The sequence below is a fragment of the Gambusia affinis genome, linkage group LG12, assembly GCF_019740435.1.
Source record: "Gambusia affinis linkage group LG12, SWU_Gaff_1.0, whole genome shotgun sequence".
Taxonomy (NCBI): Eukaryota; Metazoa; Chordata; class Actinopteri; order Cyprinodontiformes; family Poeciliidae; genus Gambusia; species Gambusia affinis.
This window is the reverse complement of record NC_057879.1, coordinates 27735886-27752737: the sequence shown is the minus strand read 5'-3', so window position 1 is coordinate 27752737 and position 16852 is coordinate 27735886. Positions and strand designations below refer to the sequence as shown.

General features: G+C 48.3%; 1 protein-coding gene across 1 annotated transcript; it reads right to left on the bottom strand.

Moving 5' to 3' along the window:
- Positions 1 to 3690: 3690 nt before the first annotated feature.
- Positions 3691 to 16852, bottom strand: dhx9 (DEAH (Asp-Glu-Ala-His) box helicase 9). Its single transcript, XM_044135154.1, has 28 exons — positions 16711 to 16852; positions 15224 to 15375; positions 15014 to 15154; positions 13793 to 13904; positions 13576 to 13709; positions 13354 to 13502; positions 12034 to 12080; positions 11815 to 11951; positions 11652 to 11741; positions 10920 to 11081; positions 10739 to 10816; positions 10471 to 10662; positions 10265 to 10406; positions 9618 to 9700; positions 9391 to 9547; positions 8747 to 8844; positions 8442 to 8655; positions 8271 to 8365; positions 8135 to 8208; positions 7894 to 8046; positions 7657 to 7817; positions 6863 to 6974; positions 6630 to 6791; positions 6136 to 6263; positions 5836 to 6065; positions 5650 to 5765; positions 4203 to 4403; positions 3691 to 4123 (listed from the first exon to the last, which is right to left on the bottom strand). The coding sequence occupies exons 2-28, from the start codon at positions 15332 to 15334 to the stop codon at positions 3799 to 3801; spliced, it is 3804 nt and encodes a 1267-aa protein (XP_043991089.1). The 5' UTR covers positions 15335 to 15375; positions 16711 to 16852; the 3' UTR covers positions 3691 to 3798.

The following is a 16852-nucleotide window of genomic DNA, read 5'->3' as shown; positions in this document are numbered from 1 at the left end:
CCATCATCCATCCATCATCCAACCATCATCCAACCATCATCCATCCATCATCCATCATCCATCCATCATCCATCCATCCATCATCCATCCATCATCCATCCATCATCCACCCATCATCCAACCATCATCCATCATCATCCATCCATCATCCAACCATCATCCAACCATCAACCATTCATCATCCAACCATCATCCATCCAACATCCAACCATCATCCATCCATCATCCAACCATCCATCATCCAACCATCATCCATCCATCATCCAACCATCATCCATCCATCATCCAACCATCATCCATCCATCATCCATCATCATCCATCATCCAACCATCATCCACCCATCATCCAACCATCATCCATCATCATCCATCCATCATCCAACCATCATCCAACCATCATCCATCCATCATCCAACCATCATCCATCCATCATCCAACCATCATCCATCCATCATCCATCCATCATCCATCCATCATCCAACCATCATCCATCCATCATCCATCCATCATCCATCCATCATCCAACCATCATCCATCATCATCCATCCATCATCCAACCATGATGGATGGTCCATCATCCATCCATCATCCAACCATCATCCATCCATCATCCAACCATCATCCATCCATCATCCATCCATCATCCATCATCCAACCATCATCCATCATCCAACCATCCATCATCCATCCATCATCCATCATCCATCCATCATCCATCCATCATCCATCATCCAACCATCATCCAACCATCATCCAACCATCATCCATCCATCATCCATCATCCATCATCCATCATCCATCATCATCCATCCACCATCCAACCTCCAAGGATGCTCCATCAACCATCCATCCATCATCCATCCATCATCCAACCATCATCCATCCATCATCCATCCATCATCCAACCATCATCCATCCATCATCCAACCATCATCCATCATCATCCAACCATCATCCATCATCATCCATCCATCATCCAACCATCATCCATCATCCAACCATCATCCAACCATCATCCAACCATCATCCAACCATCATCCATCCATCATCCATCCATCCATCCATCATCCATCCATCATCCAATCCATGATGGATGGTCCATCATCCAACCATCATCCAACTATCATCCATCATCCATCCATCATCCATCCATCATCCAACCAATCATCCATCCATCAACCAACCATCATCCATTCATCATCCATCATCATCCAACCATCATCCATCATCATCCATCCATCATCCAACCATGATGGATGGTCCATCATCCATCCATCATCCATCCATCATCCAACCATCATCCATCCATCATCCATCCATCATCCAACCAATCATCCATCCATCATCCAACCATCATCCATCCATCATCCATCATCATCCAACCATCATCCATCATCATCCATCCATCATCCAACCATGATGGATGGTCCATCATCCATCCATCATCCATCCATCATCCAACCATCATCCATCCATCATCCAACCATCATCCATCCATCATCCAACCATCATCCATCCATCATCCATCCATCATCCATCATCATCCAACCATCATCCATCATCATCCATCCATCATCCAACCATGATGGATGGTCCATCATCCATCCATCATCCAACCATCATCCATCCATCATCCATCCATCATCCAACCAATCATCCATCCATCAACCAACCATCATCCATCCATCATCCATCCATCATCCAACCATCATCCATCATCATCCAACCATCATCCATCATCATCCAACCATCATCCATCATCATCCAACTATCATCCATCATCCAACCATCATCCAACCATCATCCATCCATCATCCATCATCATCCAACCATTATCCATCATCATCCATCCATCATCCAACCATGTTGGATGGTCCATCATCCATCCATCATCCATCCATCATCCAACCATCATCCATCCATCATCCATCCATCATCCAACCATCATCCATCCATCATCCAACCATCATCCATCCATCATCCATCATCATCCAACCATCATCCATCCATCATCCAACCATCATCCATCATCATCCAACCATCATCCATCATCATCCATCCATCATCCAACCATGATGGATGGTCCATCATCCATCCATCATCCATCCATCATCCAACCATCATCCATCCATCATCCATCCATCATCCAACCAATCATCCATCCATCAACCAACCATCATCCATCCATCAACCAACCATCATCCATCCATCATCCATCCATCATCCAACCATCATCCATCCATCATCCAACCATCATCCATCATCATCCATCCATCATCCAACCATGATGGATGGTCCATCATCCATCCATCATCCATCCATCATCCAACCATCATCCATCATCATCCAACCATCATCCATCATCATCCAACCATCATCCATCATCATCCAACCATCATCCATCATCATCCAACCATCATCCATCATCATCCATCATCATCCAACCATCATCCATCCATCATCCATCCATCATCCATCCATCATCCATCCATATCTTTTAGATATAAAGTTTCCCTTTTTATTTATTTTCTCTGCCGTTTATTTTCCATCAGGGTGTTTTTAGTTCAGTTCATCTCAAACCAAACAAACCTTAAAATCAGAGGAAATGTTTGGTTTCTGTGATAATAATAAAAATTTACATTTTAATTTTCACAGAATAAATCATCCTCTAATATTTTTACCACAATGTAAATAAAGACAGAAACATTTTTATTTTTAAATTTGATTCTATTCTCATTAAACTTCTTGAAAGGTTTAAACCTGCCAGAGATGATTAATCTTGATGAACAGTGAGCCGGTTGGTCACTCTAGTGCCTTGCAGCAAAAGGTTGTGGGTTTGAATCCCAGTTCTTTCTGGGTGCTGCAGCTTCCTGCCACTAATGAACTGATGGAAAAACATTTTAATAGAATGAAAGCAATGTTTAAAGTTCAATTCTTAAATATTTAGCATATTTCATTGACTTTTTCTAACATTCTTCCTATAGGGACTTTTTCATGTGCATTAATAAAAATCTGCTTTTATAGTTTAATAATCTATGAAACAACTGGAGCTGTGAAAAACAAAAGGTAAGATCTTCATGTTTTCATGTTGCAGCTGTTTTTCAGCGGTTTTAGTTGTTCAGGACTAAAAGAATGAGCCCTGAGGAGGGAACTGTTCACCAACAGGAACATTTTATGACGTCCGTCAAACATTTTCCTCCTGTTAGAAACAGAATGAAGCAACATTCAGATGTTTTTATATTTTGAACCAAAATGTCTCTGGATTTTGAGTTTTAATACCAGAGTTAATTAAAAACAAAAACAGTCCAGGACGTGTCCAGATTAGAGGATCAAACTTCAAGTCTTTGTCCCATCAACCATCAGCTGATCAACGTCCTGCTGATTGATCACAGCAGGTCAGAACTGCAGGACTCAGCTAGGTCATTAAATGACTAAATGGGATAAAAATAATTTTAAATAAACATCTGAACAGTTTTTACTACAAAACTGAACCTAATCCAACTTTAAATTCATTAAACTTCACCAAGTGTCCCACATTTATTATTGTTATTCTCAGATTTTTTTAAGTTTCTGCAAGAGAAGAATCTGGAGGAAGACAAGACGTCAAACTCTGCCCCCTGCTGGTGCTTCTAGAGAACTACATTCTCTATTTCTGGTCCGACCAAAAGAAGATGATGAAGATGAAGCAGCTTCAGGTGGAAACATCTCAGATTTATTTGAAACATCAATCAAATCAAACATGTTCACTCTGACCAACATTAACAAAGATCTGCTATACGACAGGAGGTCTCACTTTGTTTAATATCCGCCCCTGTACCCCCCTCCCCCTCTGTACCCGTCACCACCTCCTCTATAACCTCCTCCTCCTCCATATCCTCCCCTGAAGCCTCCACCCCTATACCCACCTCCTCCTCCTCCATAACCTCCACCCCCTCGGTACCCACCATACCCCCCACCTCCTCCTCTGTACCCCCCTCCTCCTCCGTATCCTCCTCCTCTGTATCCTCCTCTTCCATATCCTCCTCCTCCTCCATATCCTCCTCCTCCTCCGTATCCTCCTCCTCTTCCTCCGTATCCTCCATCAAAGCGCGCCATCTTGGGAGGTCGCGGTCCGTCCCCCATCCTGCAGACAGACAGCAGACCGTTTAACTGGCCCTCAGCGGGTTGAGGTGTGGGAATCGAACCGACGGCCTCTCTGGTACCTCTGGTTGGTGGCCATCAGGTTGATCCCGGCGGCGGAGGGTTTGGACACCTGTCTGATGGCGTTGAGCAGCTTCTCGCTGTTCTGGTCCAGCTGGTTGATGAACTCTGGGTCCTTGGTGACCTCCACCACCAGAGCCTCCAGGCAGGCCCGCAGGGCGGCGACGGCGCCCGCCACCTCATGGCGGATCTTCAGCTTGATCCTGGAGGAAACCCACCGACACGAGGAGAAGGATCAGGTGAAGCTGAAACGTCGTCTGGTTCTGCTAGAACAGTTTTACAAACGTTTTCAAATGTTTTGGTTTCTGAATATTTAGTTATTTTGTTTTAGTTTGAACTCAGTGAACGATCAAAATAACTGATCCTAATGAACCGAAATGGAACATGCTGCGGTACCGGTCCAAACAGAACCGGGTCTACCGGATCATCAGGAGGGAAACATGTTAAATATTCTGTGAGATCCAGAACCATCAGAACCATCAGAACCAGTGATCAGAACCCACAGGCAGGATTATTTCCCTCTATGATGATATTTGCTGATAGTCTGGTGCTGATCTGGTCCCACACCAGAACCGGACCTCCATCAGAACCGGACCTCCATCAGAATCGGACCCCCAGCAGAACCGGACCCCCACCAGAACCGGACCTCCATCAGAACCGGACCTCCATCAGAATCGGACCCCCAGCAGAACCGGACCTCCATCAGAACCGGATCTCTATCAGAACCAGACCCCCACCAGAATCGGACCTCCATCAGAACCGGACCTCCATCAGAACCGGACCTCCATCAGAACCAGACCCCCACCAGAATCGGACCTCCATCAGAACCGGACCTCCACCAGAACCGGACCTCCATCAGAACCGGACCTCCATCAGAATCGGACCCCCAGCAGAACCGGACCCCCAGCAGAACCGGACCTCCATCAGAACCGGACCTCCATCAGAACCGGACCCCCAGCAGAACCGGACCTCCATCAGAATCGGACCCCCAGCAGAACCGGACCTCCATCAGAACCGGATCTCCATCAGAACCGGACCCCCACCAGAATCGGACCTCCACCAGAACCGGACCTCCATCAGAACCGGACCTCCATCAGAACCGGACCTCCATCAGAACCGGATCTCCATCAGAACCGGACCTCCATCAGAACCGGACCACCATCAGAACCGGACCCCCACCAGAACCGGGCCCCCCCCAGAACCGGACCCCCCCCCGAACCGGACCTCCACCAGAACCGGTCCTCCATCAGAACCGGACCCCCAGCAGAACCGGTCCTCCATCAGAACCGGACCCCCATCAGAACCGGACCTCCATCAGAACCGGACCCCATCAGAACCGGACCCCCATCAGAACCGGACCCCCACCAGAACCGGACCCCCACCAGAACCGGACCCCCACCAGAACCGGACCCCCACCAGAACCGGTCCCTGGATCATCCGTGGTCTCACCAGTCGTCCAGCTCCACGATTTCCCCGTTGGAGCTGATCTTCTTGCAGGCGAACAGCAGCAGCTGCAGAGGACTCACCAGCGTCATCCCCTTAGCCGAGATGGCCCGGGTCCGGATCTGAAACAGAACCAGAACCTCAGCCGGGCGCGTCCGGACCCGCAGGAGTCCGGCGGCGGCGGCGGCCCACCTTCTCTCCGAAGACGAAGAAGGGGGAGGGGTAGTGGACGTCGTGGCTGCTGAAGGGGCAGTTGACGGAGGACTTGTGGATGAGCGCGTTGCGGCCCTCGGTGGTCAGGATCTTCCTCTTCTCCTTGTGGAAACAGACGTTGGGGTAGGAGCCGTAGGTCAGCAGAGACACCACCACGTCCAGGTTGTTGTCGGGTCCCACCGTGTTGAACATCTGGGTCATCAGGCAGCCTGCGGGGGAAACGGACCGTCGTCGTCACTGAGCCGGGGCTCGGCAGAGAGCCGCGGGGCGTTCAGGTACCTTCAGGAAACCCAGAGTTCACCAGGATGTCCTTCAGCTGCACCTTGGCCTCCCAGGTCATCCTCAGGGTGGACATGTTGAGACGTTTGTGTTCACAGAAACGGTTCTCAGCCTCTTCGCCGTTAACCCTGAGCAGAACCAGGACAGCAGCCGGGTTTTGATTAGGCCAACTCATGTTACTGAGTTAATAATGATGATGAAACTGGACAATATGTAATGTTTGTTTCTGGTTTCTCCACTGGTGACTGAATGACTTTATTTTTGTGTATTTTTATGTAATGCACTTTGACCTCTGACATGCAAATAAACCCTGACTGATAGTTGAGACCAAAACATCAAACTGAAGAACTTGGGAAGACAAAAAAGAGAAAATAGAAAAACTAAATCATGCAAGTGGAAATGATTGAGCTCGTTCTATTTTATAATGCCATTAACTGATTTAGTTCTGATGTCAGATCCGACAGAACCGACCGGCGGCGGTTCTGCTGGCTCACCTGACGTCGTCCCAGGCCTGGAAGACCGACAGCAGCGCCACGTGGTCCGAGAAGCGGCTGCCGGAGAAGTTCCTGTGGATGAAGCCGAGGCGCTTCCCGTCGTTGATGAACGGCTCCGGGAAACAGGAAGCGGCAGAGATGGTGCACATGGCGTCTCCGACACTGGGGGGCGACAGAGAGCCGTCAGAGAGCCGGAGAGGCTGCAGAAGAAGAGCGGAGCGGCAGACACCGACTGGAAGATGCAGCCCATGATCATCATCTTCCCCAGCCGAGGCTCGATGGGCAGCCGGGCCAGAATCCGACCCAACGGAGTCAGCTCATCGTTGGAGTCCAGGGCGTCCAGGTCTGGAGAGGAACCAGTTGGACCAGTTAGAACCAGTAGAACCAGTAAGCTGCTCAATGGGACATAAAACTGATATTTTCTTTAGAGGTGATTATTATGTTTTCTGCATTAACTGTAGAAAATGTAAAATCACAATTTAAACATAAATAAGAAGAATTGAATGTTTTTTAATTTGTAAATCTGATCCGTTTGTCTTCAATTAATTTTATTTGAAATATTTTATTTTCCTAAGAAATGTTTTTAAAAATAATTTTTCTCTATATGGTTGGTTCATGTTGCTTTTACAGTGTAATCTGTAATCTGTGTAATCCAGTTGTTTAGGTTTTCAAATTAATTGACATTTAATCACCTTCGTAAAATAATAACTCAGGTCATTTTCTGCCAAAAGATGATTTTAAAACCCTGATTAAACTTTATTTACTCGGCTCTAACATCCTGGGAATCGTTGGAGGTTTATTTACGTCTCCAACATGAAGGTCACCATTTGATGCGTCTTACAGATTATAACATAATCACAGCTGCAGCCCATTAACCATTTTTTTAGTCTCACTTTTTGTGTCAAATATTTATCAGACAACCTTAAACTCCAGTAGAAGTTGGAATCAGAGCAGCAGCCTCCCCACACAGCGCCCCCTGGAGGCTTTCAGGAGAATATTCAGGCCTGTCCTGAGCTGAGTGTCTCACCTCTGAGTGTGAACTCCGCCTCGATGACGGCGTCCAGCGGCGGCGGTTCGATGGCCTTGGACAGGAAGTTGCCGATGCCTCCGAGCCTCAGCAGCTTGATGCTGAGCGCCACCTCGTGCAGCGGCGTCCTGAAGATCTCGGGGGTCATGTGCGTCTCCAGCCTGCGGGGGAACATAAACACATGATGGCGTCCGCAGCGCGCGGCGGTTCCGGATGCGTCCGGGTCGGCGGGCCTACTTGTCGAAGCGAGCGCGGCTGCACAGGTGGAAGCAGAAGCCGGGTCGCACTCGGCCGGCGCGGCCCTTCCTCTGCTCCAGGTTGGTCTTAGAGGCCCAGACGGTGGCGTAGTTGGTCATGTTGTTATGGGAGGTGAAGAGCTTCACCTTCTGCCTGTCGGGACCAACCAGGTTAATCAGGACGGAACCGGGCCGGACGGCAGGAGGTCAAGGGTCAGGAGGTCAGGGGGCGGCGATCTTACTTGCAGGAGTCGATGACGTAGACGACGTCGTTGATGGTGATGCTGGTCTCGGCGATGTTGGTGGACAGGATGACCTGGAACGACGGGCCAGGAGTCAACTACCTGGAGCGGCTCGCGGCGTTTTCCCAGAACTCACCTTGGTGACTCTGTCCGGAACCGGCTCAAACACCCGCCTCTGCTCCTCCCTGGGGATCTGGCTGTGCAGCGGCAGGATGCGGTACCGGCTACTTCCTGGAACCAGAACGACACCGCTGCGTTAGCTCACGCCTGGAGGAGATTCTGGGGCCGGACGGGCGGGTTCCGGTACCGAAGTGCGGGTTGGTCTCCAGGTGGCGCTGCATGGAGTAGATGAGGTTCCAGCCGGGCAGGAAGACCAGAACGGCGCCGGCCACCTGCAGCGTCTCGATGTACTTCAGCAGAGCCTCCACCAGCTCAAACGACGTCTCCTTCTCACTGATCTGAGCCATGGAGCGCTTCGTCTCCGCCGTGTAGTCCGACCCACAGATCAGGTTGCAGTTGGTCTGCAGGGAGGAGAGGTCAGAACCAGAACCAGAACCAGAACCAGAACCAGGCTGGAGGCCCTCAGATCCCCATCAGACTCAGCGTTCTCACGTCATCGTCTCCGCCGTCCTCGTCTTTGTCCTTCTTCTTCCGGTCCATCGGCGGGGGGACGAAGTTGGTCATCTGGATGCAGTCTTCCAGGAAATACTCTGAGACAAACGGGACAACCCAAAATATTTCACATCCAGAACCTCACTGGGTTCAGACGATCCCAGGGGACAGCAATAAAAAATTCAAGATGGCTGCCGTGGTTGTCAGGGAAAATTCATATTTTAACTAAAACTTCTAATATTTATCACAGATGAAAACGTTTTGTACCAAATCGAACATAACTGGACCCATAGCATCATATTTACTGATGATGTTGTAGATTTCTGTAAATGGCCGCCACCGTGATTCAAACCGCCGATTATCTGAACACATCCTAAATATTTCAAACCATAGAAAATATTTTCTTGGTCTTGCGTTTCCCTTTCTCTGGTGGATATTTTTCAAAAATGGCTGCCATGGTTGTAATGGAGCTAATGCTAGCCTTTAAGACGAGCAGGATGACCAAACGTGAAAACAAATGAGACATAAAATTCATCAGACCTCAGGGGTTAGCATGCTAATGCTAGTATCCACAGTTTGTACGGTAACACGTGGCACCGTTGAACCAGAACCAGGTGGATCCGTCTGGGCCAGGCGGGGCTCACCTTGAACAGGGAAGGTCCGGCCGAACACCTCGATGATGGGGCAGTTGAAGAAGTATTCCCTGAACATGGTGGTGTCGATGGTGGCCGACATCAGGATGATGCGGACGTCCGGGAAGGCCTGGACCACGTCCCTGAGGACCACCAGCAGGAAGTCCGTCTGCAGCGGCAGAAACACGGTGAGAAACCTCAGAGCGGTTCCGGTTCCGGTTCCGGTCGGGTGGACTCACGTTGATGTCTCTCTCGTGGATCTCATCAACGATGACGTGGCTGATCCCCCGGATTCCTGCTTCCAGCTTCCGGAGGAGAACACCTGGAGACGGGAACATTTACTCCTCACATCCAAACCTCTAAATAAAATCAATTTAATCAAAATCCAGTCAAACATTTTCTACAACCTCAGCTTGGCCTCATTTACTTTTATGTCAGTAGATTTAAATATGTTTTAGCCGGAAATTATTAGTTTTTGCCTTGGATTTGAGCTAAAATTATTTGCATTTCTTCTCTATTTTGGTCATTTTAGCTCCAGTCTCCACACAGGAAACAGTTTAATGAAACAAATGAACTGATTCGATTTTGGTAGAAATGCAGCTGTAATAAATGTTAGACTCAGTTTTTGAAAGGAAGTCAAACAGTTTTTATCTCAACAACAGGAAAGTTTTTCTGCTGGGACTTGGCTGTCTGTGCATGTCGACAAAATTCTCAAACTGCCGTCAGGAGCCACAGAAAACGGAATTAAGTTTAATTGAACAGAATTAAAAAGTTCTTTTGGGTTCAGATAGTCTGCAGCTCCTCCTCCTCTTAAACTCAGATGAATAATGTGTGGTTCTGGGCTGTGACCTGCAGCAGGGCTCCCCCTGCTGGCGGCTCTGCGTACCGACGGTGCAGAACAGGATGCTGGCGTGCGGCCGCGGCAGGACGGACTCGAAGCGGACGCTGTAGCCGCAGCTCTTCCCCAGCTCCTCTCCTCTCTCGTAGGCGACCCGCTCGGCCACAGAGACGGCGCTGATCCGCCGGGGCTGCAGAGGGATCGGGTCAGAACCGGGTCTGAGCTCAGAGCCATGGAAACGGGTCGGGTTCTACCTGCGTGACCACGATGTTGCAGTCGGAGGCGCGGCCGCCCTTGACGAAGCGATCCAGGATGTACTGCGGGACCTGCGTGGTTTTGCCGCAGCCCGTCGCTCCTCTGATGATCACCACCGGGTTCTGCTCCACCGTCGCCATGATCTCCTCCTCAAACTGCCGGACAGGAAGCTGCGCTCGCGCCGACAGGATCTGGAGGACGACAGGAGACGGGTAAACATTTGGGTCGGGCCGAGACGGCGGCGGAGGATCGGCGAGGCGGGCGGACCTTCTGCAGGTTCTCATCGTGTTCCAGTTGGTACATCAGCTCGCCGTGGAGATCGCTGCTGATCTGCTCCGGAGTGCACTGGGCCGGAAGAACCACAGGTCAGGACCCGGCCGGGACCGACCCGATCCCGGCCGGGGCCTGACCAGAACCTGTCAGATCAGGAGGCGTGAGGGTCGCCTACGTAGGCCAGCGGTCCATCGTCGATGTTGCTGCTGGTCCAGGGGTTCCAGTTGACCTGCGGAGGCGACCAGGGGACGACGCCGCTGCTGCTCTGCTTCTGAGACGGCTCGAAGGCGGCCATCTTCCCCTGGACCAGAGACACCGGGGCGCCGGGGTCCGCAGGCTGAAACCACACGGTTCAGGTGTTTACCGCCCTCTGCAGGCCAGGACGGAAACTACAACCAGCAGGTTCTGCTTTAAAACGATGCAACTTTTACTGAAGGGTTTGATCAGCAGGTTAACGCTGAAAACTCCCACGTTTATTAACGTCAGTGAAGGCATCGGCTGCAGGTTGTCAATAGCTAGCAGAACAGAAATAATCAGGTCACGTTCTGATCAGGTCCAGCAGAACTTTCTTTAGAAGCTGCTGTTTATTTTTTACTGTTGATATGAAACTGATCAGTTCGGATTCAGAACCAGTCACTGAAGAGTTAAAGGTTCTGCTCAGACCCAAATTCATTTCACACAGAACTCACTGTGGTCCGATTAAAGATCATAAACAATCCTCAATAAATAGGTCCAATCAGTCCAGGTCTCTGGTACCAGAGGCCTGGTTCTGGACAGAACAACCCGTTTCCTCTACTGACTCAGATCTGTTTCTTATTCATCGTTCTGAGCCAACCCGGCCCGGCCCATTAGAACCGGACCAGCTGGTTCTGCTGGTTGTGAGGCGGACCCGGTTGAGGGGACTCACAGGCGGGGCGAGGTGGACTCCCAGCTCCTGGACCACGGCGGCCAGCTGCTGCTGCAGGTCTGGAGCCACGTTGACCTCGTAGGCCTCCAGCTGGAACAGACGAACAGAAGGTCAGGTTCTGTTCTGGTTCCGATGGCTGGAGTGGTCCGACCGCAGCTGGTACCGTCTCGCCCTCCTTCTTCTTGGTGACCCCGGAGTACGGCTCAATGACCCCCAGGTGGTACAGCTGCCGGACCACGGACAGAGCGCAGGACTGGGCCGCCAGCTTCTTGTTGGAGCCGTGCTCCCGGGCCGTGATCTCTGAGGGGAACCAGAACACCAGGTTAACCAGAAGCAGAACCACGGACTGGACCGGACCGCTGGTTCTGAGAGGAGCTCTTACTTCTGCCCAGCTGCCTCACAAACAGCTGCATCTCTGCGATGAAGCTCCTGCAACACAAACATCCTGCTTCACTTCCTGTGCTCACCAAAATAAAAGCACATAGCCATTATCATCATCATCATCATCATCATCATCATCGTCATGGTGGTCCGGTGAGGAGCAGAACTCACCTGTGGCGCCAGCAGAGTCTGTTCTGGTCCAGGGGTTCCAGTTACCAGCAGCAGCAGCAGCTCTGGGACGACGCCAGACTGCAGCTCTGCTTCTGAGACGCAGCTGCCATCTTCCCTGCCCCACCAGAGACACCTGCACCCTCCATAGGCTGAAACCACACGGTGTCCCTTACCGCCCCTTGCAGGCCATGGGACTGGAACTAGCAACCATGCAGGTTGTGAGTTCTGGTGTCACCTTGTTTTTAGCAGAGCAGGAAACTAAAGGTCGGGTTCAACCCGATTCACCAGCTAAACATCTGGTACCAACCAGGACCTCAGAGGGGTCACCCTGGACCCAATACGGACAGGTTTGTCCCCTCTGAGTCCGTCACAGTTCTAATCTGTGTTCACCGACCCGAGATCACAGACGTCTACAGCAGGGTACCAAAGGTGAAGCTGGTTCTGGAGTTTGGGTTCTGAGACCGCTCTGGTGTAGCCGACACACCTTGGAGGTCTCTGGGTTTGAGCCGTCCAGCACAAAAACATGCAGAACTTCCTGCTGACCGCCCGGTTTCAGCCCGGCCTTCGAACCGGCCCAGGAGGAAGAGGAGTCCAGCTAGGGTTGGAAACACAGACCAGAACCTCTAATGGGCCGGTTCTGGTTCATCAGGGGTTAGAAAGTGAGAAGCCGGTTCTGCTCTTTCTCTCCTGGATAAACCCACTGAAGCAGAAAGTAATCCTGGATCAGTCCGTTTGCGCCATCTACCGAGCCTGGTTATGGTTCTGTTGGAGGGTTCTTTCTGTTCAAAGTGGGTCTTTTCCTTCTACTGTCACCTTGTGCTTGATCAGGAGGAACTGATGTTTCAGAGTACAGAGAGCTGAAGAAAAGCTTAACTTAGAGTCCGAACAGAACCTCAGACCCAATCCAGACTTCAGCAGAAACATTTCTTCATGCTGAGATCTCAGATTATCAGATTTTTATCAGATTATCATCAGATTATTATCCTAATATTTCTGACTCAGGAGTTCATTCCGATCAGAATCTATGATAAACTGAGAAAACCCGGCCCGGTTCAGAGCAGGTCCGGGTTCCTGTGTCTAACAGCTCAGTCTGGATCTGGTCTGAGGTTCTGCTGCGGTTCTTAGACCCAGCCGGTCCTCTGGTCCAGACCTGTTGTGGTCCGGTCCCACTTGGCTGTACTTATACTCAGCACTGGTTTTCTCCTTCTGGAAGAACTGGTTCAGACGGGCCTTGGCGTTCTCCAGGGTCCAGTTTCCGTGCAGGTTGGCGTTCAGATCCACTTCCTCCGACTCCAGAGTCTGAGAAGGAGAACAGATCCATCAGATGGAACCGGTTCAGCCTCAGAAACCCAGCCCGACCCGAGCCTGGTACCGCCTGGGCCTCCTGCTCGTCCCTGCGGGCGTAGTACTCCTTCAGGTTGGCTCCTCGCTCCCACTCCGCTCCTCCTCCTCCGGAGTAACCCAGTCCAGTTACTCCTGGAACCGGTCCACTGACACCAGTTTCCCCTGAAACATAAACCAGAGTGAGAACTCCCAGAGGTTCTGTGTTCAGTTCTGACCCAAACTGATGTCTGATCGTCAGGACTTACCTTGTTCCTCTTTAACAACCAGGTGAGGAGGCAGGGGGCCGCTGGGAGGAAGGTTTCCGAAGCCGCCGTCTCCTCCTCCTCCGTCCGGCTGGATACCTGCAGGAGGACCGACCTGCAGGTCCAGAACCGACAATTAGCTCCAACCTTTAGAGGGTTCTGACTGAACAATAATAACAACACACTTTATCTGAACGATAAGAGTAAAAATATAAAACGATAAAAAGGGATAGATCAATAAATAACATTAGACAGAATAAGTCAGTTTGAAGAAATGGTCAGATTTTAAGGTTAGATTTAAATAATGACAGAAAATCAGAATTATGGAGAAATTTTGTTCAGTTCAGTTTAGGAAAGTTTTGACCAGCCCATGATTTAATTTCACAGAGGCAATCTGAAGAGAAAGATGGTGGAAGGATGCAGCCGGGTCTCATTAGCACAACAGGAAAAACAAGACCAAGTGGAAGAAGATCCATGATAAACAGCAGAGGACCAGAACCAGAACCCTGAGGTACACCTGGGGTAACTGGGGATGGCTCTGACTTGAAGTTCTTGAGTTGGACACAGGTCTGTTGCAGTAGATCAATGAATCACTTAATGAATTAAAACAAGCTCTATAATTTCCCATTTGCATGATTTTCCTCTCTTCCTACCAGACCAAAAGTTTCATTCTGGAGATTTGCTCTCAACTACAGTTTTCTGAAGGACAAAGTTGTTTGCAGAGAATTCCTGATTCATTTTATTTGTTATTTCTGTTATTTTGGATATTTATCTTTCAGAATGTGACTTTGCATCATTATGCCACTATATCAGTTGAAAATGGTCTCAAAACAACAATATTGTCATTTATCACAATAATTTCTGGGACCATTTATTGTGACAGGACCAAAGTGTCGACGGTCTTCAGGTACGACTGGAACACATTCAAAGAATGAACTTTGTCCTCTTTACACAGATATATACAAAACTAACTAAATGGAAATGGTGACGTGCTTTATTTGAAAAAGGTTATTTTATCTTATTTTCTTTTTTTCTGTCACCTTGATGTGAGTGGAGAACTCGTCTACTTCATTCCTTTGTCATAAGGAAAGTTGTGCAGTTTGATTTACATGCAGAATGAGATGAGAGTCATATAACTGAACAATTTGTTAAAAACCTAATAAATAAAGTTTGAAAAAATAATAAGTAAAGAGCTTTGTTGTGCTGGGTAACCAGAACACCGACCCCTATGGCAGGGACCTCGGCTGCGTTTATCTCTCCGGCCCGGACCAGATAGTTAACGAAGTCCCGGGCAGCGTTGGTCTGAGCGTCCTTCTTGTTGGTGGAGTTCCCCATCCCGATGTAGTTGAAGCTGTCGACTCGGACCTGCAGGAGGAGAGACTCGGGTCAGAACTGATGGGTGGAGCTGCTGCTGAACGGCGACAGAGGACTCACTTCACACATGAACTTCTGCCTGTTCTTGTTTCCTGCAGCTCGGATGTCGTAGCTGGGAGTTAGCTTCTTCTTCCCGCACCAGGCGTACAGGAAGTTCTTGATGTCCGCCATGATGGAACGCCAAGAAGGAGACGGCCCTCCTCTGATCCCACCTCAAAGTTACACAAACCATTCTAATCAAAGTGGCAGTAAATATTTCCACTGAAGTTCAGGGTTTGTCCACTAAGTTCTGTCCAAATGTATGGAGCACTGATCCTGCCAAAATTAGCAGTAAATAAAGAAATAAGTAAATGGATTGAAGTAATGTGCCAAATACTGCATCCAAAAAATATATTATTAAATATAAACATTCACAGTAAATAAAAATGTACTAAATGGATGTGAAACATGAAAAAAAAGAAAATAATAATGCAAAAAAAATGGAAACTTATGAATAAAACAATTAAATTAGAAATTAAATAGAAAATGTGATGAAGTTACATTTATACTATTAAAGTTAGCATTTATGTTACACTTTGTCAACTAAGCTGGGAAAGGTTTTAGTTTTTGGATGCAACATTTGTCAAACAAAATATCAAGCCCTATATTCATTTCTATATTTATTGTCGATTTATTTTGGCAGAATCAGTCCTTCATACAGTTTAGCTTAATTTAATAAGGTAAAAAACAAAAAAAAGAAACATAATATGGTAAAACATATTTTCTACTGAGGTCCAATTTTAAGGATCAAGGTTAAAGCAAACCTGCAGAAACTACAGAGTGACAGACTGTCTGTAGTTTCTGATGCCAGCTGTGGCGGGACTAAAATATGTAAAGAAAAAATAGAGAATACTGGAAACATCCAATTCCATTTGTTAGACTGTGTAAACATGCAATGAGTTGTATGTCTACACTGTTATAAATTAAGTTTTATTTAGCCAGAACTGAGGCCAGAGAACTAAAACTGGTTCCGTCTGGACTGGACTACCCAGCAGAGATTTGAGATCATTTCCCAGGAAACAGTTTGTGGAAAATCTAAGCTGATTTCTGTCTGAATAAATTTGGCCTCATGTACATGGTGACGATATGTGCCTCTCGGTGGTGATGTTCACAAAGTCCAGCTGTTATATTTCACTGCATTAGACGACCTTATTCACTTCTCAGATTATTTATAGAAATTGTTTTATAAACTCCAACTTCAAAACTGGATCCAAGAATGTCGGAACCCGGGATAAAAGAGAGCAAGTCCAGCTACTGTTAACATTTTACCTCTTTTAGTTGTAACTTTGACACATTACGCGCTCATTATAAACACTATTACGCCAGAGAGCTACTTTCGGATTCCTTTTAATTATAACATAAACATTACATTTAACTGCTAGCACAAATAATGCATGCTAAGCTAATATAAGCCGTGTGGTAACAGCAGTTTTGTCTTCGGAGACGCTTACTTACCCTCACAAAGACACAAAACGGGGTTAATAACAAATAAAGCACAATAAACATACCTTTCTTTACTCCCAATGAAGTCAGAAATTAGGACTGTCTCTCCAGAATCCTACAAACTGACAGAAAAATAAGAAAACGTTGATTTCCTTCAAATCCTGCCGGTTGGTAATAAATATGTACCGCCACCATCTGGTCCGGAGG